The sequence below is a fragment of the Emydura macquarii genome, unplaced genomic scaffold (assembly GCF_026122565.2).
Source record: "Emydura macquarii macquarii isolate MOO-44397 ecotype Brisbane River unplaced genomic scaffold, CSIRO-AGI_Emac_v2 contig_2422, whole genome shotgun sequence".
NCBI classification, from domain to species: Eukaryota; Metazoa; Chordata; order Testudines; family Chelidae; genus Emydura; species Emydura macquarii.
This window is the reverse complement of record NW_027132559.1, coordinates 4,165,462-4,191,136: the sequence shown is the minus strand read 5'-3', so window position 1 is coordinate 4,191,136 and position 25,675 is coordinate 4,165,462. Positions and strand designations below refer to the sequence as shown.

At 42.8% G+C, this 25,675-nt stretch overlaps 1 protein-coding gene and 1 long non-coding RNA gene across 3 annotated transcripts in view; one reads left to right on the top strand and one right to left on the bottom strand.

The window, feature by feature from the left end:
• Positions 1–25,675, top strand: part of LOC137162230 (uncharacterized) — a 106,120-nt gene that overhangs the window by 76,678 nt on the left and 3,767 nt on the right. The window lies entirely within an intron of this gene.
• RPL14 (ribosomal protein L14) lies at positions 11,442–16,937 on the bottom strand. The gene is made up of 6 exons (XM_067561820.1): positions 16,771–16,937; positions 15,600–15,701; positions 13,775–13,869; positions 12,756–12,855; positions 12,261–12,314; positions 11,442–11,539 (listed from the first exon to the last, which is right to left on the bottom strand). The coding sequence occupies exons 1-6, from the start codon at positions 16,771–16,773 to the stop codon at positions 11,477–11,479; spliced, it is 417 nt and encodes a 138-aa protein (XP_067417921.1). The 5' UTR covers positions 16,774–16,937; the 3' UTR covers positions 11,442–11,476.

Genomic DNA, 25,675 nt, shown 5'->3' with positions numbered 1-25,675 from the left:
AATTTCAGAGACCCCATGCTAAAGGCTTGTATGTACAAGAACAGATTAGAAGGTGTGTGTGGTGGAGATCTTCCTCCCCACATTTGCTTCTGATGCAATAGTCCTGCTGCCAAGTAAGCATCAAGCAAGAACACACATTCCACTCATCTCAGCAAAGTTCCAGCTCCAGTCAATGGGATTCTACATAACTGAAAGAAAACAAAACACCCTTTAATACATATAGCATTTTAACTGTGAAAGGAAGAAACAAGACTAAATGATCTGTTTCTTTTCCAAATCCTGGTCTGGAAGGCAGCCATTAGCATAAGGTTGGGTTTTGACTACAGAGCTTCTATATTTTATGTTTGCACTAGAAAAATGAGGGCAAAAAAAATCCCTGTCTGCACTATGGCAGAACAGAAAAAAAACCAGGCACTGACACACGGAATAATCCAACTATACAGCAGTACTTAATCCCAAAGATCTGCTCATGGCTAGGAAAAGTCTTTGTTTTACACACACTCACTCTCTCTCCTCTGTTATAGGAGTGATGTCTGTCTAGTGGTGAGAGGAGGGAAACGTGACAGACTCCTGAGGAGAGCTGTGTGAATAACTGTTTTTCTTTTCAATTCATTGGCAGTTCCAAGAATATCAGGAAGAAAAATTCACTTCAGGTCAAACCAGAATCAAGCCTTTTCAGCTTAACAAAAAAAAGGTTGAGAATTTCGTTTCAGCTCAAACAATGGTTCATTTGAGCTGATGTTTAATAAAAGCAAATGAAATAAATGGCTAGAGTCACAAAAATGGAGGACGTGGTGGTCAGAGGGCACACACCTGGAATGAGGGATAAAATAATTACATGGTCACTGGAGCAGGTCCTGGAACCCAGGTATCCTCCCTCTTACAGGAGTGGCCCAATGACCAAGCAATAGCATCAATCTCATGCTCTCTCTCTGGCCTAGTGACTATTCAAATATGTATTACAAAGTGGGACAGGAGAGACTGAGAGCCCTGCCCCAGAATATCCTGTAGCCTGGTGGGAGATGGGCATTCAAGTCCCTGTTTCAGAATGGGGAGTCAAACCTGGGTCTCCATAGCCCAGGGGAGTGTGCTAACAGCTGGGCTATTAGATGTGGGCTGAGGGGGAGCCCCCATCACTGGTTTTGTGAATTCCCTTGTGAATGTAGCCTAACAAATCAAAATATTTCCAATTTTTTCTTTCTGTCACTGTGACCAAAACAATTAGCAGAAGTCAACACAGTCATAAAATGTTTCCATCAACCCAAATCTGCATTTTGTTTCTGTGAAGAAGTGTTGGCTGAAAAATTTTGTCCAGCTTTACTGCTGAGTTCAAATTCCAGTTTTCCAAATAGCTTATGTGGGCTGGAAACAAGTTCTGTTCTTCCACATCCTCCTTTGTAAAATAATATTTTCTCACCACCTCATCACAGGTGTAATGTTGGTAGCACACTGTCAGAGCCTTACTGCAAGGCACTATGCAAGTGAAGTGTTATTAGTTCTGTACTTGCCAGCAGCCCTACAACGCTGCTATTGTGAGGATGGCGAAGTCTAGCAAAATCCGGTGCTGAGAACCCTTGTGATCGCTCTGCCTTTCCTATATTTGTGAGTGGACTATGATAGCACTATCACCATTGCTAGCACCAGGGCAGATTCCCAGAGCCCAGCAACAGTGGGAGATTTTCTAAAAAAACTTAGGAAAGATGCAGTGTTGGAAGACGCAGCCACCAAACTGAAATAATTTTGTGCCACACGTTAGATTGGGTCCTAGTTGTGAAAAGTGCAAGAACCTACTAAATTCTTGACTGTCAGGAGACCACGAAACCTCTGACAAAACATCAGTTAGCCTTCTCCATCAACCCATCTTCCTTTGTTGATAATGCCACTGTTATCTTCTAATCATGCAGTTTAAAGTTTCTTGTCCAAGGACTAATAGTTTGTAGATCACTTGTTTGGAAACCCAGGCATAGTTACCACCATAGTGCCTAAATCTGAGCAAGCCTAGATCAGTGGTTCTCAACCTTTCCAGACTACTGTACGCCTTTCAGGAGTCTGATTCGTCTTGCATACCCCAAGTTTCACCTCACAAACTACTTGCTTACAAAATCAGATCTAAAAATACGAAAGTGTCACAGCACGCTTACTGAAAAATTGCTTCCTTTCTCATTTGTACCATATAATTATAAAAAACTGACGAATATAAATATTGTATTTACATTTCAGTAGGACACTTGAGCCTTATCTGAAGCCCTGGGCGGCAGGGCTGAAGCACAAGCCGTGTTGCCCAGGGCTGAAGCATGTAACTTGCTTGCCACCCCCAATGCTGGCCCTGAACTTGCACTCACCCTAAATCCATCCCTTGACACCCCCCTCCTGGGGGTCGAAACACTGATCTAGATGAGTTGAGTACCTGCTGGAAGACCTCTGCATACCCCCCCACTGGCCTAGATGACAGAGGTAAAAGTCAGTGGCTGGTTTACACTAGCACTCCCACCATTGCCAGCACTAGGGGAAAATCCCAATGCTAAAGTAACGGTGGGAGATTTCCAGAAAAAAGCTCAGTCCAGAGAAGGCCCTAGGCCCAGATCCTCAAAGATATTTAGGCAGCTAATTCCCTAGATGCTATTTAACCACCCGTGGCATGCACTGCTGATGTGGAATGGCTCCTGCAGCTCCATCACAGATGGGCCCTGGTTCCCTTGTGAGTAATTGCTATAAAACACTTTGGGATCATTTTGGCATAAAGCTATATTGGGTCCCACTTTTGTGAAGTGTTCAGCTCCTTGCATGATCCAGCCCTCACTGTACAATCTGATGCAATTAGCACTCCCAGCTCATGAAGGGTTCTGGCTGCAGTGGGAAGGCTGCTGCAGTGCAGGATTGAGGTACATTGGGGGGAGGAGCTGAGCTAATGAAACTTAAAAGTGAACTGTGGAGTTTAATAAAAGGTTTGTGCCCTTTGTCTGCTACTGATCATGAATAATGGAGGCCTGAAAAGGATTTTATTTTGAAGTTGTTTTTCCTGGGTTGTTGCTGTTGTTGTGTTAACCTTAGAAATGTCAAACCTAGTCTTCCCTGATTTTTCTGGAAATCTCAGACAAGAATTGTGAGCTTTTTCAGCCCTTAATTCAACTGTTTAACAGAAGCATATCGACTCCCAACTGCTTCTCAGGCATTTGAGTTACATTTAAAAAGCTGTTTTAAGCATTCTTCTAAAAATGACTTCCCCTTTCAACCAATCCAATTTCACTTACTTCATTTTGCTGATGTCATAAACCCACCCATTCTCCAGCCATCTGCAGAGTTTTCCCGAATAAGCAAACACCTAAATTTATAATGTAGAAGCCAAGCAGGAAAAATAAACAAAAACCTAAAAAAAAAAAAAAAAGAAATGTGGAGGGCTCCTGTCTCTCCGCCACACCCCCACACAAAAAAAACCTCACCCAAGAATCTAGTGTTTTTTTTTTTTTTTTTTATCTCCTCCTTCCAAGATTAGCTTTGAACAGTACCTCTCAACAATAGGACTGGCTCTAACCTGTTCTGTTGTTCGCTGGCTTTCATAAGCAGGTGGCTTATCGAACATTTTTTTTTTTAGTGTCTTGGCTGATAATGTACTATGAGAAGTAATTTGTATTCAGATGTTGCAGCATCCCATTGGATGCCTTAAGGCAAGCCTTCTACTGTAATCTCAGATATCCTTTTATATTTAAATACAAAAAATATTACTTTTTCAAAGCATCTGACATTTTCATCAAAGCTGAATTTCCCATTGAGACCCTCATCACCCATGCCTTTATCAATACTACAGAGCAGAAGAACAGTCTGGCTTTATCCTGCTCACAAAGAGAAGCCTGAAGCACCTGGCTAGACAATTGCTTATCTCTACTAGCTGTGATGGCAACAATCAATAGCTCAGCTCCTCTCCACAGCAATAGTAAGCAATTAAAGGATAAAAATAGTAACCAGACAAAACCACAAAAAATACTTTCATACCTTAAGACCACTGGGGAACTGTTTAATGGAATCGTCTGTATGAAAGCCAGGTCACTACATCCTGTGAAGAAGGAATTTACTTCATGTTGGGTATAACATAACTCAAGTTGGTAAATGCCACAAATGGCTAATTTTGGATAAAAGAGCTTTACATAGCCACTTCCACCTGCAAGCAATGCTTTCAAAACTTTTTTAAAAAAACAGTTACAAAGACTTGGCCAGCTGGATGGTGGCTTTTATGTGCATTTCCAGGCTGGCACATGAATCCTGAAACTGACATAAAACAAATGAAAAATCCTATCTTTTATTGAATCACTTCTTTACGTATATCTCTATCAATAGCTGAATCTTAGGGCTTATTAACCATATGAGGGGCAAATTGGGCACAGCTCCCACTGACATCCATATAACGTTAGAGTTGTCAAGGCCTCAGCCTCCAAGGATTAAGCAGTGTGCGTGGGTGGAAGATAAGAGGTATTACATGCATATAGAACCTATATAACCATACATGTGTGCTGTGATAATTCACTGCAGTGAATGCAACTATTCTAGAGCAGTCAGGAATGCAATGTATAATCAATAGTTTAAGTTTGGAGGCATGAAGAGCCCAATGTAAGCCCCAAACGTCTGAGCAAGAGATGATGTGGTAGGAATATTCAAACTCAAGCCCAACCTGTCACCAAGAACAGAGGAGTTGGCTGGGAAATTTTCAACAAAATGGATTTTTGTCAAAAGTGAAACCAACCCTTTTCTACAAAAAGTTTCAATGAAACCATCAGGAAGGTTTCTCATGTCTAGGATAGAGTTTTTGATCAGGGAGACACAGCCTGACCCACCACAGACTATCCAATACCCCAGTGCCTAGGGCACTCAGCTGGGAGATCAAGATGCAAGTCCTTCCTATAGCATAGCTTGAGTGAGGACTGACTCTCTAGGCTGGGGGTGCTAGCACTCAGCTAGGATGTAGGACACCCAGGTTCAAGTCCTTGCTCCAAATCAGGCAGTGAGGACTTGAACCTGATTTCCCACAACTCAGGTGAGCCCCCTAACCACCAGGCTAGTCTCTTCCCCAAATGTATTTTTTGCCAAAAAAAAAAAAAAAAAGTCTTGATTTTGCTCCAGTGAGATCAGGAAAACATGTTTGTGGTCTCAAATTTCCACAGGACAGGAAAACCATTTCCCCTCCAGCTGAAGTCAAGAGCTCTCCTTCTGTTTTGAATATATTATCAACAGAAACAAAAAGACAAAGGACCCATACTCAGAGCCAAGACCACCACTCATCCATTATCTTATTCTGCTTACTTAATAACTGTTTCCAAGAAATATTCTTGCTTGCAAGTTCTACGCAACGCATGTGCTAATTGAGCTGGGAACAGCAGTTAGACATTTTATTTATAATAAAGGAGAACAGGAGGAAATCTCAGGGACACCCATAGTATAAGGAAAAAGATATACATACAGGTCTTAAAATATTGACCTGCACCTACTAGCTAGAGGCAGACAAAACAAAGCTGGATTGGAAGTTCCATCAGCAAAGCACAGGGCCAACATCCTTGTGAGAAGTCTGTTCTATTTTCACACATTGTTGAAATGAGGGAAGGTGATAAAATTTCTACCAGGTCCCTGGATCCTTTTTGGGAGCAATGTATGTCATATCAACACCCCCATCTCCCCCCTTCTGTCATGGATCCTGGAGGAGCTGTCTGTAGATCGTTTTTTAGATGAAGTAAGGCCATCCAGCTGCTGTCCACAGGCCCTGTTGGCATTCCACCTGAAGTGTATAAATGTGGAGATGCATACCTGGTCAGGAAACTACATGGGAACAGGGTACCATGCCCCAGGATTATAAGGACGCTTTCATAGTCCATTTATGCAAAAAGGGAAGCACATCTAGCTATGACAACCATTTGTGGAATCTCCCTGCTTTGTATAGCAGGGAAGATCCTTGCACAGGTCTCCTCTACAGGCTCCTCTCTCACCTAGTGGACTTGGTATATCCAGAGTCACAGCATGGCTTTCGTGCTGGCCATGGCACCATGGGCAAGATTTTTGCAGCCCAACAAATACAAAAGAAGGCATTTGAACAGAACAAGGACCTGCACATGGTGTTTGCTGACCTGATCAAGGCCTTTGAACGATGAAGTGTGAGGGCCTATGAGAACTGCTTCATAAATTTGGTTGCCCAGAGAAGATGATTACTATCATCTGCTCACTTCTTGGTGGCATGATGGAGAGGGTGACTCACCAAAAGCCTTTCCTATCACCAATGGCACCAAACAAGAATGCAAGATGGCTCCAGTCCTCTTTACCATTGTCTTTTCAGCCATGCTTTTGTATGTATTCCAGGACTTTGACAGAGGTGTACACAGTTTAAACTGGATGGGGGATCCATTCAATCTATAGTGACTCAGAGCCTGCACCATGGTAATCAAACAGCTATTAAGAGCTCCTGTTTGCTGACAAATGTGCCCTCATTGCACACATGCTCGAGGATGTTCAGCTTATCATGGACCACTTTGCCTATGCCTCAAAATGCTTCAGTTTTACAATCAGCTCAGGTACCAGCCAGCCCCAGACCATCAGTATCATGAGCACCATGATATCATCATCACAACTGACAATACATCCCTCAGCTTGGTCAGGAAATTCTGCTACCCATGTTGGGTTTTGAGATCATTCAGCACATGGTGAAGGCCAGCTTGGCATTTGGCAGGCTCACCCATAGGCTCTGCAGGGAGCATGGAGTCTATCTCAGAACCAAGATTAAAAAGCTACTGCACTGTTGCACCCGCCTCACTCCCCTACAGCTGCAAGATATGGAAGCTCTACCGATGCCATATCAAACAGCTGGAGAGCTTCCACCTCCGAGGCCTAAGATCCAACTGCAACATCAAGTGACAGGACAGGATCCCCAACACTGAAGTCCCTGAGGTGCCAAATTCCTGGCATCTAGAGTATGCTCATCACAGCTCAACTTCACTGGGTTGAACACATGGCCCACAAGGAGGTTTCCTGTATACCAAAAGTGGTTTTCTACAGCCAACAGAGCACAGGAATACATTCCAAGGGTCGACCCAATCTCAAATACAGACACTTTGAAGGCTAACCTCAAAGCATATAAGATAGACATTAAACTGTAATGGGGACTTTATTGCACTGGATAGACCCAGATGGAGAAGTCTGTGCCATGAAGCCGTGTCCACTTTTGAGGAGTGGTATGTGAGATCTTTGCAGAAGGGAGCACATCACAAGGCCAATGCCTCTCCTCTTCCTCTCAATAACTATTACACTTGCAAGACACACCACAACATTTGCAAATCCAGGACTGGATTAACTTCCCATGTGAGAGGCCATAAAAACAAATGAACCCAGAACTTAAGTCAATACTAGCAGAACACTCATCCCTCGAAGCAACAGGAGACTCCATTATCATTTCATGTCAACCCCTGTGTAAGAGAGATCTGATATGAAGCTTCACACCAGGCCCAGGGAGCAATTTTCTGTATCTTTTCTCCAAGCCAAAAGAGTAGCATTCCTAAGCAGCAACACCACAGAATGAAGAGTTTTACAACAGCCCTGTTATTCCAGACAGCTATAAAGTTGACCACACTTGTTAATATCACTCTGCTGCTACTACACAAAGCTAGCAGCAGACTATACTGATTCACTTTTGTGTGGGTAAGCTTTGTCACATTAAAATGTAGGTGGTTGGGGTTTCCCTTCCTCACCCCACGTCTGCTTATAGTCTGCAGAAGCAAGGCTCTTCACTCACCAGAGCAAGTTTTCAGTTCATCCAGTGTGACTGGATTTTTTTCAAGCCCTGAACACACCACCAATCTTTCCAGACAGAGAAAAGTGTTAATACACATGTGTGAAACTAAAGAATTCTTTTTACATCATGGCAACCATGGTGAAGCTGGAGTCAGTTGTGATGTCATCGGGCCCCAAGACATTTGTATGTTTTATAGAATGCATACATTATATTTTAGAAACAAGATTAACAAGCAAAATGTTATTAAACCCACACTGTTCCTCTGTGCAGGTTTAATTCATTTAAAAGAAAATGAAGTTACATTTAGTACCCACACACAGGAAAGAAAATTCTTAGTTTCATTTACATAGTTATGTCTGAGGTAGAATTCTACAGCAGTAGTAAGTGATTCAGTCTGCCGCAAACTAGATTTAGACAACTGCAACTAGCAGATGTTAATGACCTCAGGCTAAATTTTAGTGTAATCTAGGGACAAAAGACTTGACGGTCCCATCTGCACCCCCTTAAGTACTCATTCCTCCAGATTTTTTGTTTTAGGACTTGCTGTTGGCCAGTTATGGAAGGAGCCCAAAGTGCCCGCAGAGACTGGTGTGTCCTCTGACAGTTATTTCTCTTTCAGAGGCCATGCTTACTTGTTCTGTGAAGATATATAACTGAGTCTGCCAGCCTTAGGATCACTTCAAGTCATTTAATTCAGTTTCTTTCAATGCAACCCCCCTCTACTACACAAGAAACACTGCTCCCCCATTTGCCTCACACTACCTTGTATTCCACAACAAAAGTGAAATATACATTTGAAAATATACTTACAAGTTAGTTTATGGAAACAAAGGATCTTTTGTAATGCTATCTTTCATTGAAATTTTTGCAAATTGAATACAGCACTTTGCCTACAGCACTTTGCCTATCTCAGATGTTGATGAAAAAGACTAGATGCTTATCAGACTGCAATACCTTTTTAGTTAAACAGCACCATCTTGTGGCAGGCTCTGGAAACTAAATTGTGTTTTCAGATTATTGCATATGTATGTATTGAATTTTTGTAACAGCACACATTGTAGGAATAGGCAGATTAAAATAAAGTTCAGAATAGCATCAGCTGTCATTTGTGCATGAACAGTGCTTTGAAATTGAAAGCATTTTCGAGTTTATATCCTGTCATTTAGCTTTAAACAGCAGAGTAAAAATTTAACAAGCTACAAAACATTATTTCCATTCCCTTCAAATGTTCAATAGCACAGCCCACACAGCAGCATGACAGAATTTGTATTTTACGGAAAGGCAATCTATTGGTATAAAAAACAGCAGTCCCTACTGAAAGCTTCAAAAGGGATGAAACGTTAGTTTTTATAATAGTGACAAATGCTGCTTGAAGTGCAAATGCTAGTAGTACTTAACACTGCAGAGAGGCAGATACAAATACTGTACAAAAATGGATATGGTATGAGCAAAGTGCGTGGGCTTCATTTTCATCCATAGCTAATAGAAAATAAGCTGAAGGCTGGATTCTTCATTCCACTGCTCCCTACTCACTGAAGATACCCTTAAATTTGTAATACTTTTGCTGTTGAGTATCTCCAGGGTGGCAAAAGTGACCCATGGCAGTTTCAGAGCCCAGTCAACTGACTCAGGCTCATGGGAAGTGTGGGATAGGGCTAAAAGTAGCAGTGTAGACATTTGGGCTCAGGCTGGAGCCCAGACTCTGAAACCCAGTCTGTGGGGAGGGTCTGAGCCTGGGCTCCAGCTCCAGCATCTATTGCTGTTTATAGCCCTACAGCACCTGAGCCCTGAAACTCACTGCATCAGGGCTGAGTTTGTTGGGGTTTTTTTGACAAGTGTAGATGTACCTTATCTAAGATACTTTACGGAGCCCAATACTATAGTGCTTTGCAATCTTTAATGCATCTATCCGCCAAGCATTCCTGGAAGGTAGGAAAGTGCCATATCACCATTTTACAACTGAGGCAGAGAGAGACTCAGAAGTGGTTATATCCACCTAGCTGTCACTCAGGGCTCTGAAAAATTTCACATCCTGTGCAACATAGCTAGGTTGACTTAACCCCTGATGTAGGCTAGTCGACAGAAGAATTATTCTGTCAACCAGCAACCACTGCTCCTTTCCACAGATGGAAAAACCCCTTCCATGGACATAGGAAGCATCTACACTACTGCAGTACCATGGCTATGCTGCCAGTGGTCCTTAGTGAACTTGTTTAAGGTTACACAGGAAGTCTGACGGAACAAGAATTTGAATCTGGGTCTCAAGTTCCAGACTAGTACCCCCTAACCACTGAACTGTCTTTCCTCCTGCTGTTACAGCAGTTTTGCCACAGTAGAGTAACAGCAGCTATTTCCACATTAGAATCCGTCTTTAGAAAACATTAACACCTATGTTTCTATTAAAATATCAGTGGAGAGATTATGGGAAAAAGTTAAATCAATGTTGTAAATTGAAAACTTGTGAAAAATGCAGCCCTATGTTCCAGTATAATCCCTGAACAAATTCTAGGAGTTGTGATTTGGCTATATGCTAATTGTTAGATGTCTGGATGCTTATACAATACCTAATAACTTTGGAGAAATATTTCTTTCAGTTGTACTTCTGCAGCTGTTAATCTTTCTTACTGATGACCTATTAAGCACTGATTATACAAACTGCTACTGTTGCATGAGATCAAACAGATGTCTTTAGGATGCATTTCAGTTACACTTAAGGGACACTTTTACCTGATTTTTTTTAAATAACTAAAACATTACAGGGAAAAGTAAATTCTTCAATATATAGGCAATTTCATTTTTCCCCCACATCATCCTTAGTTTCACTTGTTTGTACATTTTCCTACATCAACAGGAGAGAAAAAAATAAGATTAAGAAAATGGTACTGAGACACAAATAGTTTAAGGGACAATTGTAGTAACAAAATACATTTAACTTTAGTGACTAGATTGTAAGTTAGTGTCCTTTTTAAATAGTTTCTGGAAGTGTTTACCTATGATTTTATTCAGTATAAAATTCTGCCCACATGGGACAAGTAGTTATCTTGTCACTAAACATTGGTAGAATTCTGAAGTATTCCAGGCCAGAGCTACACCTTTTAGAAGGAGAGTAGTGGAAGTAAATTTTGAAGTATGATGTAGTTTAGAATAGAATTTGACCATGAATAGTTCTTATTTGTCTGAGCCTTTAAAAGAATGCAGAAAACGATATTAGCACTTACACAGGTTTCAAATTCAGCAGAACAGGGATTGTCTCTTGCTTCATACAGCACAAACTATTCACACTTTTAACCTATACCCTGGATTTGCCAGAAAAATAGTTCTCTACTCTGGTAATCTCCAATAATCTTGTGTTTCAAGTATCTTTTTTTTTTTAAAATAGCTTCATTAATTCTACATTATTTCCATAGCAATTTGCTATCAAATATATTTGAGAATTTTAACTATTTACTATTAACTTGGGTTTGCAACATTATAGGTATTGTAGTCCAGAAGCACATGAAAAATGAGCAGTAACTAACTCACTTTTCATTGCTGGATTAGGGTCTGCTGTTGTGATGTGTTGAGCTCTGCCATCTCCTAGTGACATAAATTGATCAGGCTGTTATTAATTGGTAGGCCAGCCCCTACGTGATCTCTATACATTACCTTTATATTTACAATTATTACAAGAGAAAACACAGTATATTAAACTGGAATTTTATTTGATTACTGAGTTTATGCTTTTTTGGCAGATTGCTTCTGGAGCTTCTTTACTTCATGCTTGATGATCCTATTCCTCTGTAAATTAAAGAAGAAATTTTGTATCAAGTCTAAGAATAGCAAATGAACACAATCTTTATACATCTGTGCTACTCATGACTTTCTTGGTCTTCAAATTCTCTCCTTTTTGGCATAATCATGCTTTGCTAGGTACGTGTTTCTGTAATTTTACTGAAACATATCACTTGCACTATATATAGGGGTGTGACATTTCAGACACTTTGATGGTCCACCAAGTGGCAGAGGAGAGTGGTCACACTGGTAACCTAGTCATAGTGCCCTCCTACAAGTCTGGTTGAGACTCCTAGTCAACTTATTGTTTTCCAAGTTGGCAGCATTGCTATTAAAGCAACATGTGACGTGAGAAGAGGTGAGAAAGTAGTGCTTCATATGTCAACACCAATCCCTCACAAAGGATCAATGAACTTCGGAGACAACTTCAATTGAGCTGCAGAGTTGTCTGATGCATAGCCCTGAAAGCTAGCATGGAGTTAAAGGAAATATAGACTGAACTTGAATTAAATGTTTAAACAGAAAAATTATGACCCAAAAGCATCAGCAAACTCAAGGGCAAAGTTTATATTGCTTTTGTAGCTTTCTGCAAGTCTGAGTCCAAAAAGAATAGAAAATGAATGTAATGAATCATGCATTTGAATCTGATTCAGAATAAAGAGCTAGATTTGCTTTAAAAACACCACAAATCAACTATCCAAAGACAGCTATACGTTTAACCACTTACCATTTTCTTTGCCTTCATGACCTTGTAGCGATCAAAGTCTGTCATCTTGGCTTTCTGTTGAAGAAATTTGCTCTTCAGTAAAAGTTAACTGAAACCTTGGGCGTTTAATTCCTTGAACAGTTAAATGTAACTTTACAAAATTTAATATTTTGTGCTTTTCAATGAGAGAACTCAGAACCACCACTAAAAATGAATTTACAAAAGTGTTTAGGAGTACATGCCTTTTATCTCCATAGCTGGGAAATGTCTGATGCAGGACAGACAAAACCAGTTTGTAGAGATGGCAAACCAGAAAAAAAATTACAGTGATAAAACCATTTGGTTTTCAATAACAACTTACTTTACAGCTTGACAACCCATGTTTTCTCTGCCATTAGTCCTACTGTGCAATATTAATATCAAGGGAAACTTTTCTACTAGATTCTATCTGACAACTTGAGTAATATACTAGATGCAGTGTTGAATATTTTATATCACACTGCAGATTAAACATACCTTTTCTCTTGCTTCAATCTTCTTTGCCCACCTTGTAGCTGTCCATTTTTCATTAATATTTTCCTTCTCCCAGGCAACTCGCACGTGCTTCTGACGAGCACTGCATTTAAAGAAATATATCAACATTATTTGCATCATAAACAAATCAATCCTTTAAGTGCTGCTCCAGCTTTCAATTTTAAATAACTGAAGTCAAATGCCAAGTAGACTGGCTACACTAAAGATGTACATATTTAGTCCATGTCAAAGGTGTTACACACAGCAAATTTAATCAAAGTCCTGAGAAAGCGTACCTTCACTTTATCCTAAAAAGTTTTGTGTTGGCAGTTAGGATTGAGGAGATGGGCATTCTAAAAAGATATACTGGGATACTATATTCCTGGCATTAATCTAAAATAGTTAGAAAAGACAAATTATGAGTTCAAAGTTATGGAAGCTTTATCAGCCTAGATCTCAATAGTACCCAGTAATGGTTGTGGTTTACTGATTTTACATATCATAAAAGCTGGAGAGAAAAGACTTGAAATTCAATCCCCCCCATACATAAGGTGTATAGTTCTTCAGATAAAGAACATCTTAAATACTTCACTTTGAATATGTAGCCATAGACTACTGCTTAGGAGACCACGCATGAAGCTACGTATTACTTATAAGAAAAAGTAGTAAGTGAATCACAGTAATATGGTCCAGTGGCTGCCTCAGTCCAATCTGCTACTTGCTAATCACACTTGTCAATACTTACAGTAATTAATCCAATACATTTAACCATGATTATATGGGCTGCCAGGCCATAAATGCACACAGATCATTAAATCACTTAGTATACTATATATGAAAGAATTGATTAGTTCTGAAATTTAGACCCTTGGATAACTTAAGAAAAGACCTATATATCCAATATGATCTTTTCTAAAATTTAGAAATAAAAATTTTCACCAGATCACATAACGGACAACGTAAATTAGCTTTACATTAAGGCAAGTTTAAACAGTATCTTTTGCACAGAAAAGATAACTCACCTATGTGGGAATTTGAGAACAAAATCAGTTAGCTGCATGCATTTGAAGGGCATAGCCTGCCTTCTTACACCACTGCAGGGGCCATCAACTAGTGCCTGGAACAAAGGTAACTGTGAGTAACTAACATTTTTCCAATATACCATGACAGACTACAAAAAGTTATTTCCAAATAAACTGTGACCCATCAATAAGAAGAAAGAGAACGTAAGAGTGGAGTACACTACCCAAACTTCCCCACTAAGAATGGCCGTAACAGCTCAGACCAATGGTCCATCTAGTCCAGAATCCTGTCTCCCGACAGTGGACAATGCCGGCTACTTCAGAGGGAATGAACAGAACAGGACAATTTACCATCCTGCCATCCACTTCCAGCTTCTGACAGTCAGACACTAGGGACACCCAGAGCATGGGGTTGCCTCTTTGGCCATCATGACTAATAGCCATGGACCTATCCACAATGAAATTATCTAATTCTTTTTTGAACCCAGTTATACTTTTGACCTTCACAACATCCCCTAGCAGTGAGTTCCACAATTGACTGTGAACTATGTGGAAAAACTTCCTTTTGTTTTAAACCTGCTGCCTATTCATTTTATTGAGTGCATCTACTGTATAACTTATTTTGATCAGTATAAACTTTTCTTGCAAAAGCCCTTTTTTTGCAAGTATAAGCTGCATCTACAGGAGGGTTTTACTACTATAACTATGTTGGCAAACCCTTTCAACTGTAGACAAGGTTGCAGTGGTGAGTTCCATGGGACCAAACACAGTGCATGGAATTTCCATTGCTTTCAAGCAGAGTCACACTTAAGTAACACTTCACTATTCACTTTCTCCACTCCATTCATTATTTTATAAACCTCCATCACATCCCATGTTAGTTGTATCTTTTGTAAGATGAGCAGTCCTGGTCTTTTTAATCTCTCCTCATATGGAAGCTGTCCTATACTCTTAATCGTTCATTACCCTTCTAGTATCTCTCTTTTGAGATGGGGTGACCAGAATTGTAGTATTCAAGGTGTTGGTGTATCATGGATTTTTATAATGACCTGATATTTATTATTTTATTGTCTATCTTTTTCCTAATGGTTCCTAGAATTTTTGACTGCTGCTCCACATTGAGTGGATGTTTTCAGAGAACTATCCACAAAGACTCCAAGATCTTTTTCTTGAGCTAATTTAGATCCCATCATTTTGTATGTGTTGTTGGGATTATGTTTTCCCAATGTATATTAGTTTGCATTTATCCACACTGAATTTCATCTGCTGTTTTGTTGCCCAGTCATCCAGTTTTGTAAGATTCCTTTGTAACTCCTCACAGTCTGCTTTAGACTTAACAACCCCGAGTAATTTTGTATCATCTGCAAATTTTGCCAGATCACTGTTTTCCCCTTTCTCCAGATAATTTATGAATCTCTTGAACAGCACTGGTCTCACTAAAGATCCCTGAGGAACACCACTATTTACCTCTCTCCATTCTGAAAACAGTCCATTTATTCCTACCCTTTGTTTCCAGTCTTTTAACCAGTTACTGACCCATAGGAGGACCTTCTCTCTTTTCCTTATTACTCATCCTGAGAGGGGAAACATAACTGTTTGAAAAATTAACTTTTTGGAGCCTTAGAAAAGTTTCAATATAAAAATTAATTTTAAAAGCCTGCAGTTCACATGAATATTTCTATTCAATTTTCCTTAACACTGTCAGCCACTTGGGAAAACTGACGTATGGAAAACTGAACTATTTTAATCAATGTTATATGAAAAAATATCTTTAAAATAGATGAAAGAATAGGGGAGAGGAAAAGATTACAGGTCTTTGCCTTACCCTGTTCTGGTCAATAACATCCACAATTGCCACCAGTTTGCCAGCATGTGGCCCAAAGGAAATATAGGCAACTCGGCCAATCTCAACATAACGTTTGAATACCTGGAAGAAATTATTTAATAAAATTAAGAGTGTGAATACAAGTAGTATGACCAGAACCAGGAGTCCCTATCTATAAAACCTTCAGTCACAGGGGCTGTTTCATGGTGTGGCCTGGGACAGGAAATTAGTGTTTTCAGACCCATTTCAGTTTAAATGTCAGAATCTGCAGCTATTCCTTCTACAGTTAGGTTTGTATAGTACATCCAAGTTGAAAATCTTTCTTGATAAAGTTGGGCGCAGATAAGGGGGGAGAGTGGGGGCCTCACAGGAGAAGGGGAACCATGGAATAAAAAGAGGTGACCCACAATTTCACTTCCATTTGGGAGCATGGAAATATGGAGGCAGAGGATGCTGCTGCACTCCCTGGCTTTAGGTGGTTTCCATCATGTATAGGGTTTACATTTTGGTTCAGTGGCGCTGAGCCACTATACAAGTTGTTCCAGCGCTGCTGGTCGGGAGTCTGGGGTGCGCTGCACAAACTGCATCCCCCTTTCCTCTTCCCTGCTGGGAAGGGACTATACATTAGCCCTAGGAATGTGGGGCGAGGCCTGGTCTGCATGGGAAGGGAAGAGAACGGGGAGCTCTGGGACAAGCTCGGTAGCAGGCACCACACCACGGGCACAGTCCTGCCTCCCGCGGGGGAGCTTGTGGCTAGGTGGGGCACTAGGGCTACAGCCTCGGGGCTGACGGGGCTGGTTCAAGGTGGCGCGGGGGAGGAAGGGGCGAGACCGCTGGCTTCCAGCCGCAGGGGCTGGCTGAGGGACCCATTTCAGCGTGCGGCGTTTGCAAAATCTGCCACCGTCAGCCCGGCCACGCGGCGCCTTCACCCGACCATCGGCCCCGCCAGCCAAGAGCGGCCCGGGAAGCGACGGAGGCCCGGCCCGGGGGGGTCCATCCACCGGCGGGCGGATCCGCGGCCCCCCGCCCCGCTCTGGTCACCGGCAGGAGGCGGCTCAGCGCCCGCCCCGGCCCCGCCCCCACCTCTCCGGGATGGGGGAAGAGGAGTCCCGGCCGCAGGCGGCGGCGCCAGGGGAGGCTGATGGCGGAGGCCGCGGCCCCACACACTCACCATGATGGCCGCTCGCGAGCAGAAAGGAGCGAGCGGCTTCCGCTGAGCGCGGACACCGCTTCCGAGCCCTACTGCGCATGCGCCGCACCCGCGTGAGGGAAGGCCGCGCTCCCGCTGCCCATGCGCCGTAAGGTCCTGCGATGGGGACAAAAAGGAGGGGGAACAAGTTGTCTTACCAAGTGCGCATGCGCGCCTGGCGCTCCCGGTGGTCGTCGAAGGGAATTGCCTTACCAATAGGCACGCGTGCCAAACGGCCGCGGTGGGAGGGGCCAGATTTTTACCTCATCCTCACGCATGCGTAGCAAGCATTCCGGGCATGGAAGGGGGGTGAGAGAGAGAGAGAGAGCGCGCGCGCGCCCCCTCTCCGATGCGCATGCGTAGTAAGCTGTCGGGCGTTCACCCTCTGTCGTTCTGTAATGCGCGTGCGTGAGAGGCCGTCGAACTCGGTGGTGTTGGCTGGGTGCGTGTGCGTGGCCCTGCCTGGAGACGGGCTTTCTCTGCTGCTGCGCAGTGCGCTTGGAGTTTGCAGGCGGTTGGGGTGCAGGGCTCGAGCAGGTGCGGTCATGGGGTGGCGCGGACATAGCATGCCTGTGCTGGAGCTGTGCTGTGACAGCCCGTGCATTGGCTGCAGGTGGTTGCTGCACGTTTTCAATGCCTCCTGCTTATGTTTATTTGTTTATTTCCTTTTCAACTGTGGGAGGATAATCGATCTTATTCGTCCTCCTTTAAACAAGTGTCTTTGCTTTCATTCATCAGTTCTCTCAGCATGGAGTCTGCAATGCCAACAAATGGTTTGTCAGGTGCTCAAAAGAGGAAAAAATTACAGGCCCGATCCAGAGGAGAAACAAGTTGCCCAAAATCACAAGCTCCTTTCTAATCCAGTAAATGTGTACACTTGCTCAGCTCTGTAAATCATAAGAATAACGATGATCATAGTTCACAGTGCATCAGTGGTGGTGATGTTTGAGTTCCTTTCTGTAATTCTAGGAAGGTCTCAGTGGAGTAAGATGATATCTGTGAAGTTACATCCCAAAGAAAGGCTGAGGAAAGCCACAAAAGAGAAGTACTGAATCTTTCTATTGTAAAACAAAGGTTTTATAGAGCAGCCAAAGCTCAAGCCAATGACCAAGAAGATGAGGCCATTCCACAGGGCTTCCACAGGGATGATGTCATTGGCCATCTAAATTGTACAAACTTGACTGAAAATCAAAAGAAGAACATCCTAGCAATACGGAATTTGCAACCTTCAAATTTTCAGTTTCCTAAAAGACTAATGGGCTCAGGGGCTAGTCAAAAGTATCATTGTTGCAGTGTGCAGCTTCTAGAAGAGTATAAATTTGCACATTACTCCAAACATCTAGATGGAGTGTTCCGTGGGCCATGCTTTATGTTTAACAACAGCAAGGAAGCAGTCTTGGTTTCCACTCCATTGAAAGAGTGGTCCAATGGCAAGAAAATACTTGAGAGTCAAGACATAGTAAATCCAAAGAACACGTTTGCGCTATTGCAAAGCTTTGTTGCATTTGAGCATAAGAAAAAGTTGACAGATTGCAATCAGTATGCGCTGAAACAAATAGTTCAAATTATCATCCTTTGTGGAAGGCAGAACATTTTAATGAGGAAATGGGTAATAAACACTAAGATTGCACATGCATTTTTATGTTCTATCACAGGATTGGACCCTAATTTGAAAGAGCAGCTTAGTTATACTCCCTATAGTACAATGGACATATCAGAACAAATGCTAAATGAATTCATGAAGTTGGTAGGAGGCCATATATGGCGCAAGAGTATAGAGAGAGTAAAAGCAGCACCATTTCTCAGTTTAATTGCTGATGCAGCTAGTGCTTGTCCAACAAAATAAAACATTTCACTGGCTATACGTTACATCCACCAAAATGAAGATGAGCTGGTGGAATTCTGTGAAGATTTCATTCATTTTGTGGAAGCCTTTGATACAACACCAAGCCTTACAGAACTTTTCATGGCTAGAATAGCCACTTGGGGGTTACAGAAGGAACTGTTGAGGGGCTACAGCTGTAACATGGGAAGCAATGTAAGTGGTCAGAAGCAAAGAATGTGTGAAGTCCTCTCAGCAGCCCATGTACTCAGCCTGCAGGACGCACAAGCTGAACACAGCAATTGTTCACTTGCGCAATGCAACAAGTGGCTAACTTTTTGACATTTTCGCAAAAATCATAACTGCGCTGAAACCTTTTGCAAAGTACCCTAGCATTCAGCCTACAGAGCTGCAGCTCACAGGCTTGTGGAATAAACTCTGGGAGAAAGAAGAGGATCAAATTATGGAGGGTGTGCCTGCAGATTGCAACACACAATGGATGAGTCAGATGGATGCACTGAGTAGCTTTAAAACAAAGTATAGTGTGGTTGTTGGTTACTTAGAGAAAATAGTTGATTATGATGGTGATGCTGAAAGATTGTTGTATTCCATCACTAAATTTGATTTTCTGGTTACTATAGTGTGTGCTGAAAACCTACTTTCATGTGTAAAATCTCTATATGTATACATGCAGTATTCTACTGTGGATTTAATTTATGTATTGGATGAAGCAAATGTAATTCTTTATACACTCAGGAGATTAAGGGAGGATGACAACCCAGAATTTGCTTCTCTGTATGCTGAAGTGAAATGTTTGGCTGATGGTGTTTCTGTTTAAGAGTCACTTCCAACCACACATGGCAGAAAAATGCATTATGATAACATTGGTGCCACAGACCTTCAAGAATATTTCAGGAAGAATGTGTTCATTCCATTCCTAGATCATGTAATTGGAGAGCTTCAGAAGCAAGTGTGTAGCCAGATGTTTTTGTCTTGAGCTATTTGAATCCGCTAGGCAGAATAGTCAGGTGAAAGGGGTTGCAGAAAAGCCTCAGAAGGAGTTTAAAATTATAACAGTAATTAATTAGATAAATAAAGAGTGGTATCATTGTCTGGACATTCTGTGGTATTTAAAATATTGATAAGTTTGAGGAAAAGGATCTTTAGTATAAAAATTAGCAAGTGAATCTGGCGTTGGCAATTAGAAAATAGCTCCCCTCTCTGTTCACTCCTAACTCACTCCTAGCCCCTCCCCTATCCATTTTGACGTTCTTGCTCCTGGTGTTACCACTCCCCTACCAGAGTGACCTTTGAATGAACTCCTCACTCCTAGCCCCTCCCCTATCCATTTTGACGTTCTCGCTCCTAACGTCACCCCTCCCCATCCATGTTGACCTTCTTGCTCCTAAAGTGACCCTCTCCCCTACCTGAAACTGATACCTATATATAGCCAGCTGTCCCTAGGCTGAGCTTTGTAGAGAGCTGAGATCACCTGAGGAGAAGAGGAGCTGAAGAGAAGATCAGGAGTTGAAAAGAACCAGCGGCGAAAGAAAGGAGCTTCGTGGCAAGACCTAAGCAGCAGTGCGCATCATCGAAGCAAAGGACAACTTTGGACAACTGGGCTAGCTGAGTCCCCGCTCTGTGTCCAAGCCAAGGTAATCCTTCCATTAGGAAGCTGCGCAGGTACCTCTGGGCTTACAGGCAACCGGGCTAACTGAGTTCCCGCTCTGTGTTTGAGCTTGAGGTGATCTTTGTGTCGGAGAGCTGCATAGGTGCTTCTGGGCTTACAGGCAACCGGGCTAACTGAGTCCCCGCTCTGTGTCTGAGCCCAAGATAATCTTGCACAGATTCCTCTGGGCTTACAGGCAACCGGGCTAACTGAGTCCCCGTTCTGTGTCTGAGCCTGAGGTAACTCTCTTAGCGATTTTCTGGACAGAACAGAAGGACCTTCCCTGACGAACAGAGGGATGTTTTAAAGGTTGTGTAAGTAAGGGCCACCTGAGTCCTCATGTCAATAAAGTTCGATGCTTGTGGTCTGAGTGAGATTCTCCTTCTGTACCCATCCAGCAACCGCTTGGCCCAATGCTTGCTGGATGATATATTGTTAAGGATTTTCAGTAATAAAATATGTAGAGAGTGTTAAGTATTAATGTATAAGATTAATTAATGTATTGTTAGATTAATAGTGTCAAGTAGTGTAGTAATAAGGTATTATAGCGTTGTTATAGTCTTTCTTATATTATATATGTTCTAGTATCTATTGTCTATACTGTATATCTTCTAATAATTGTATTCTGATAAATGTATATATCAGTGGTTCCCAACCTTTTTGGCTCAAGGGCCACAGATCATTTTTACAACCCTGAAGGGCCACCAGCCTCCGCCAGCAGGTCCCCCACCACTGCAGCCAGACAGAAGGCATTCAGCGAGGAGGCTGCCTCCCTCCTCGCTGATCACCCATCTCCCTGGCTGCAGCAGGGAAATCGAACACGTCCTGTAGCTGTGTGCGCTCCACCTGGGTCCCTAGGCAGTGGTTCCCTTCTGCAGCCAGGGAGACAGGAAATCGGTGCTCCCCTCCCTCTAGCTCCAGCTGGGACCGCAGCACCGAGGGACCCAGGCAGAGCGCTTTGCCGTGCTCCCTGCTACAGCCGGGGAGGGGAGTGCTGATCTCCTATCCCTTTGGTTGCAGCAAGGAGCATGCACCGGTCTTTTAGCCCCGCGGAAATGTGCTCTGCCTGGGTCCTTAGACAGTGACTCCCTTCGGCATCCAGCAGGAGGGATGCTGCGGGCCACTTTGAAAGCCCCCATGGGCCACTTTTGGCCCCTGAACCACAGATTGGGAATCACTGGTATATATTGTTATATGGTTACAAGTTATGTTTTGATTTCTATCTCTTTCTATTTAATGTAACCATTCAGTTCTAAATAACTTTGGTATCTGTTTTCGAAGTATCACAGGTTATGTGTTCTATATTGATTGGAGGGCTGTATCTGTGCCCTTTCAAGGGAGGATTGTCTCCCTAGAAATTCCAATAGAACAAACTACTATACCAGTAGATTTAGGGGTAATCCTATATTCTAAAGTTCTCTCAGTAATAACAAATTGGTTTCCCTAAATTCTTTGCTGGTAACAAGTGATAGCCTGCTCTTCACGTTTTCTTGCTCAATATCTTGTGCCAGATAAAATGCATTTACTAGAGAATGAAGATATGGTGATGGCTCTGTATGATGTATACAAAGTGTACCTTTCTCATCTTGATCATTTTAAAGCAGAAATGCAAAGATGGCATGAAAAATGGATAGACATTCCAAGGGATTGAACAGCCAAACAGCATTATCAGTACCCTTCAAGGGATGACCCCAGCATCCTATCCTGATCTCAACATTGCCCTCTGTTTTGGCCACCATGCCAATCAGTGTCACTACAGATGGAAAACATACAATGGCATTGCAGACAGTCAAGACATGGCTAAAAAGCTCTTTGGGTGAAAGTCAACGCACAAGCCTGGCTTTAATGTACTTACATCAGGATACTGACATTGACATGGTTCAGATTTTGGAAGTTTTTTTATTCATTTAAACATTAGCAAAGTGATTTTGTGAAAGAGAAGAGGATTGAGTGTGGCAAAGAGAACTAGGACATTTTTGTAAAACAGTTGTACCCTTGATTTTCTATTTCTGTATGATGTAATGAAATACACACTAGTTCATATACGTTGAAATTTAGCTTTTGTGGTCATTAGTGATTTCTATGGATTTATTTTATAAAAAGATATTTTAAAAAGTAAATGTGTGATTTTATTATGTATTATTCAGTATGAGTAATGTAGGCTAGCACCCAAGGAACAGTTCACAAAGGGTCGATGAGCACTTAACTCCCTCAGATTCTTCTGAAAACCTTACCCAAAATTCATATATTTTTAAAAACAGGTGTCAGGTCACATCAGCAACTCTGGATTTCTTCCATTCTCTAATGGACTGATAATAATTTTTCCTTTTTTCACCTATGGCTATTTATGTGCTTGACAAATCAGAAGATAAAGAGACTGTAGGAGTATTCCTAAAAAAGGCTTGGTCTTTTAATCATAATTTCACCTTTAGATTAGAGATGCTCAAACTTCACAGTACCAGTGGGTGCCTTGACATCTTGGTAGGAACCTTAGGGCTGCCCCTAATTTACATAAATGTAAGTTCCACACATCTACATATACATTATCCTTGATGGAGGAATATAGTGCTTGCTGTTGAGTTCATGAATTGCTAACACTCAGAGGAATATCAAACTTGGGTTATGGCCTGTTAAAATTCAGTAGTTGAAATGAGATTTAACTCTATATCAAAGACATGAGACATGAATAGCCAAGGGCTGCTTAGTTAGATTTTCTGTTACCGCATAGGTCATCTATGTTATAGAGGTACAGTTTATAGCCATTGAAGCAGTATCAGCAGGGGATTTTGAATATACTATACATACTGTTATTGTGTCATTACAAATAATGGGATGCTACTGAAAAAGGACTTATGTGTGGATATAAAGCACAGAAAGGGTTAAATAATCCCCCTTATTAATATTTTTTTTAAATTAGCCTTACCTCAGTCTTGCATAAATTTATCTGAGGCTATGTCTACACTGCCGGGTGAAGTCGACTTACCTAAAATCAACTTTCACCTGCCGATTTTTAGAAGTCACTGGAGTGTGTCCACACCATGCTCCTTGCACCGGGCTCGTGCATCCACACTCACCACGCTTGTGTCGAAAGTCAAAGCAGTGCACCATAGGTTGCTATCCCACAGTGCAACTAGCCGCGGGGGCTGTTGGGACGAGTTTCATTGTCCCATGATGCAATGCTCCTTCCCCCTCCCTTCTTGTCCCAAACAAACAGGAAACCAGTTTTCGCACTGTTTGTTTATGCTGCGCGCTCGCCATTGCTGCGGAGAGATGGAGCCAGCTCAACTCTGCACTATTATTGTAAGCATCACAAATACATCGCGGCTTAATCTGGAGTATTTTCAAAGGAGAATCTGAAGCACAGGCAACAGCGATGTCCCCGAGGCTGCCCTGCTACAAGCTATTGAGCGGAACAATTCCCGATTGCTGCAGGCCGTTACGCATCATCTGCAGTCCAGGGAGTGCCAGTTCTGGTCCTGGGAAACAAGCAGACCCGTGGGACCCCATTGTTATGCAGCTGTGGGATGATGACCAGTGGTTGCAGAACTTTCGCATGCAAAAGGCCACTTTCCTTGGACTTTGCGCAGAGCTGGCCCTGTCCCTGAAGTGCGTGAATACTCGATTGAGACAAGCTCTGACGGTGGAGAAGTGAGTGACCATCACTCTGTGGAAGCTGGCAATCTCCGACTGTTACCGCTCAGTTGGGAATCAGTTCAGAGTCTGTAAATCCACAGTGGGAGCTGCCGTGATTCAAGTATGCAGGGCCATCAATACACTTCTGCTACGAAGGGTAGTGACTTTGGGAAATGTGCAGGACATAGTGGACGGGTTTACTGTGATGGGGTTCCCAAACTGCGGGGGGGGGAGGGGCATTGATGGCACGCACATCCCTATCGTAGCGCCTGCCCACCTAGCAACAGAGTACATTAACCGCAAGGGTTACTTTTCATGGTGCTGCGGGCCCTTGTGGATCACAGGGGTCGGTTTACTGACATCTATGTGAGGTGGTCTGGAAAGGTGCATGATGTGCGCATGTTTAGGAACTCAGGTCTGTTCTCGAACATGCAGGCAGGCACTTTCTTTTCAGATAAAAAAATTCACATCGGGGATGTGGAAATCCCAATAGTGATCCTGGGGGATCCTGCTTATCCCTTGCTCCCTTGGCTAATGAATCCGTACACCGGACCCCTTGACAGCGACAACGAGTGTTTTAATAACAGGCTCAGCACTTGCAGAATGGTGGTGGAATGTGCCTTTGGGCATTCAAAGGCCAAATGGAGAAGTCTCCTTACTAGGCTGGACATGAGTGAAAAGAACATCCCTTCAGTTATATCTGCATGTTGTGTTCTTCATAATGTGTGTGAAGTGAAGAGGGAAAGGTTCCCCCAGGTTTGGGCTGTGGAGGCAGAAAGACTGTCCGCCAATTTTGAGCAGCCAGATGGCAGCAATACGCTAAGAGCCAATCATAGAGCACTTCGCTTTCAGGAAGCATTGAAAAACACGTTCTGCAATGAGACGCAGTAATGTTTTCTGTTGTATGTTTTGTGCCTTTCCTTACCATCCCCCCTACCATTAGTATCAGCACCCTCCAAAGCCCTCCCCAAACAAGCTATGAATTAATAAAGAGACATGTATTAAAATGATGCAAACTTTTATTTATGAACATTCAAGTCGGTGTGGGCGGGAGGCGAGTGTTCATTCACAGCCTCAAGGGGTAGCGTGGTTGCTTGCAGGACAGTTGTCAGCTGGGCTACCACAGCTTTTTGCTTGCCTCCACTGGGGTGGAGTGCACCATGTACTGCAGCCTGGCCAATCTCCTCCCAAACCGCTTGGGGGTGAGGCTGGGGGAGGGCAGCAAAGCCATAGGTGGAGGAGCGTTCTGGAGGGGCTGCAGCGGGACTCTGTCTGGCTGCTGCTCCTTCTGAAGCTCCACAAGCGGTCTGAGCATGTCTGCCTGATCCCACATGATTTGCGGCATCTCCTGCTGGGTACTGCGATCCTGCTCCTGCATCGCTCTTCGATTACCCGGGATTATTATTGCTGTCCTGTGTGTTGCTGGACTGCTCAGGGGTCAGGAATAGGTTCTGATTCTCTGGGAGAATGGACACTCCACTCTCCTGCACCCTACTCTCCTCATCCTCCTCCTCGTCCACGGAGTCCTTATCATTGTCCCTGGAGTGGAATGTAGCGGAGGTATCGATGTTGCATGGCGGCACCGTGGTGAGGTTGCCGCCAAGAATTGCATGCAGCTCCTCATAGAAGTAGCATGTTTTGGGCAAGGAGCCAGAATGGTTGTTAGCTTCCCTGGCTTTTTGATATGCCTGCCGTAGCTCCTTGATCTTCATGTGACTCTGCAGCGCGTCCCTGTTGTGCCCCTTCTCCAACATGCCTGGGGA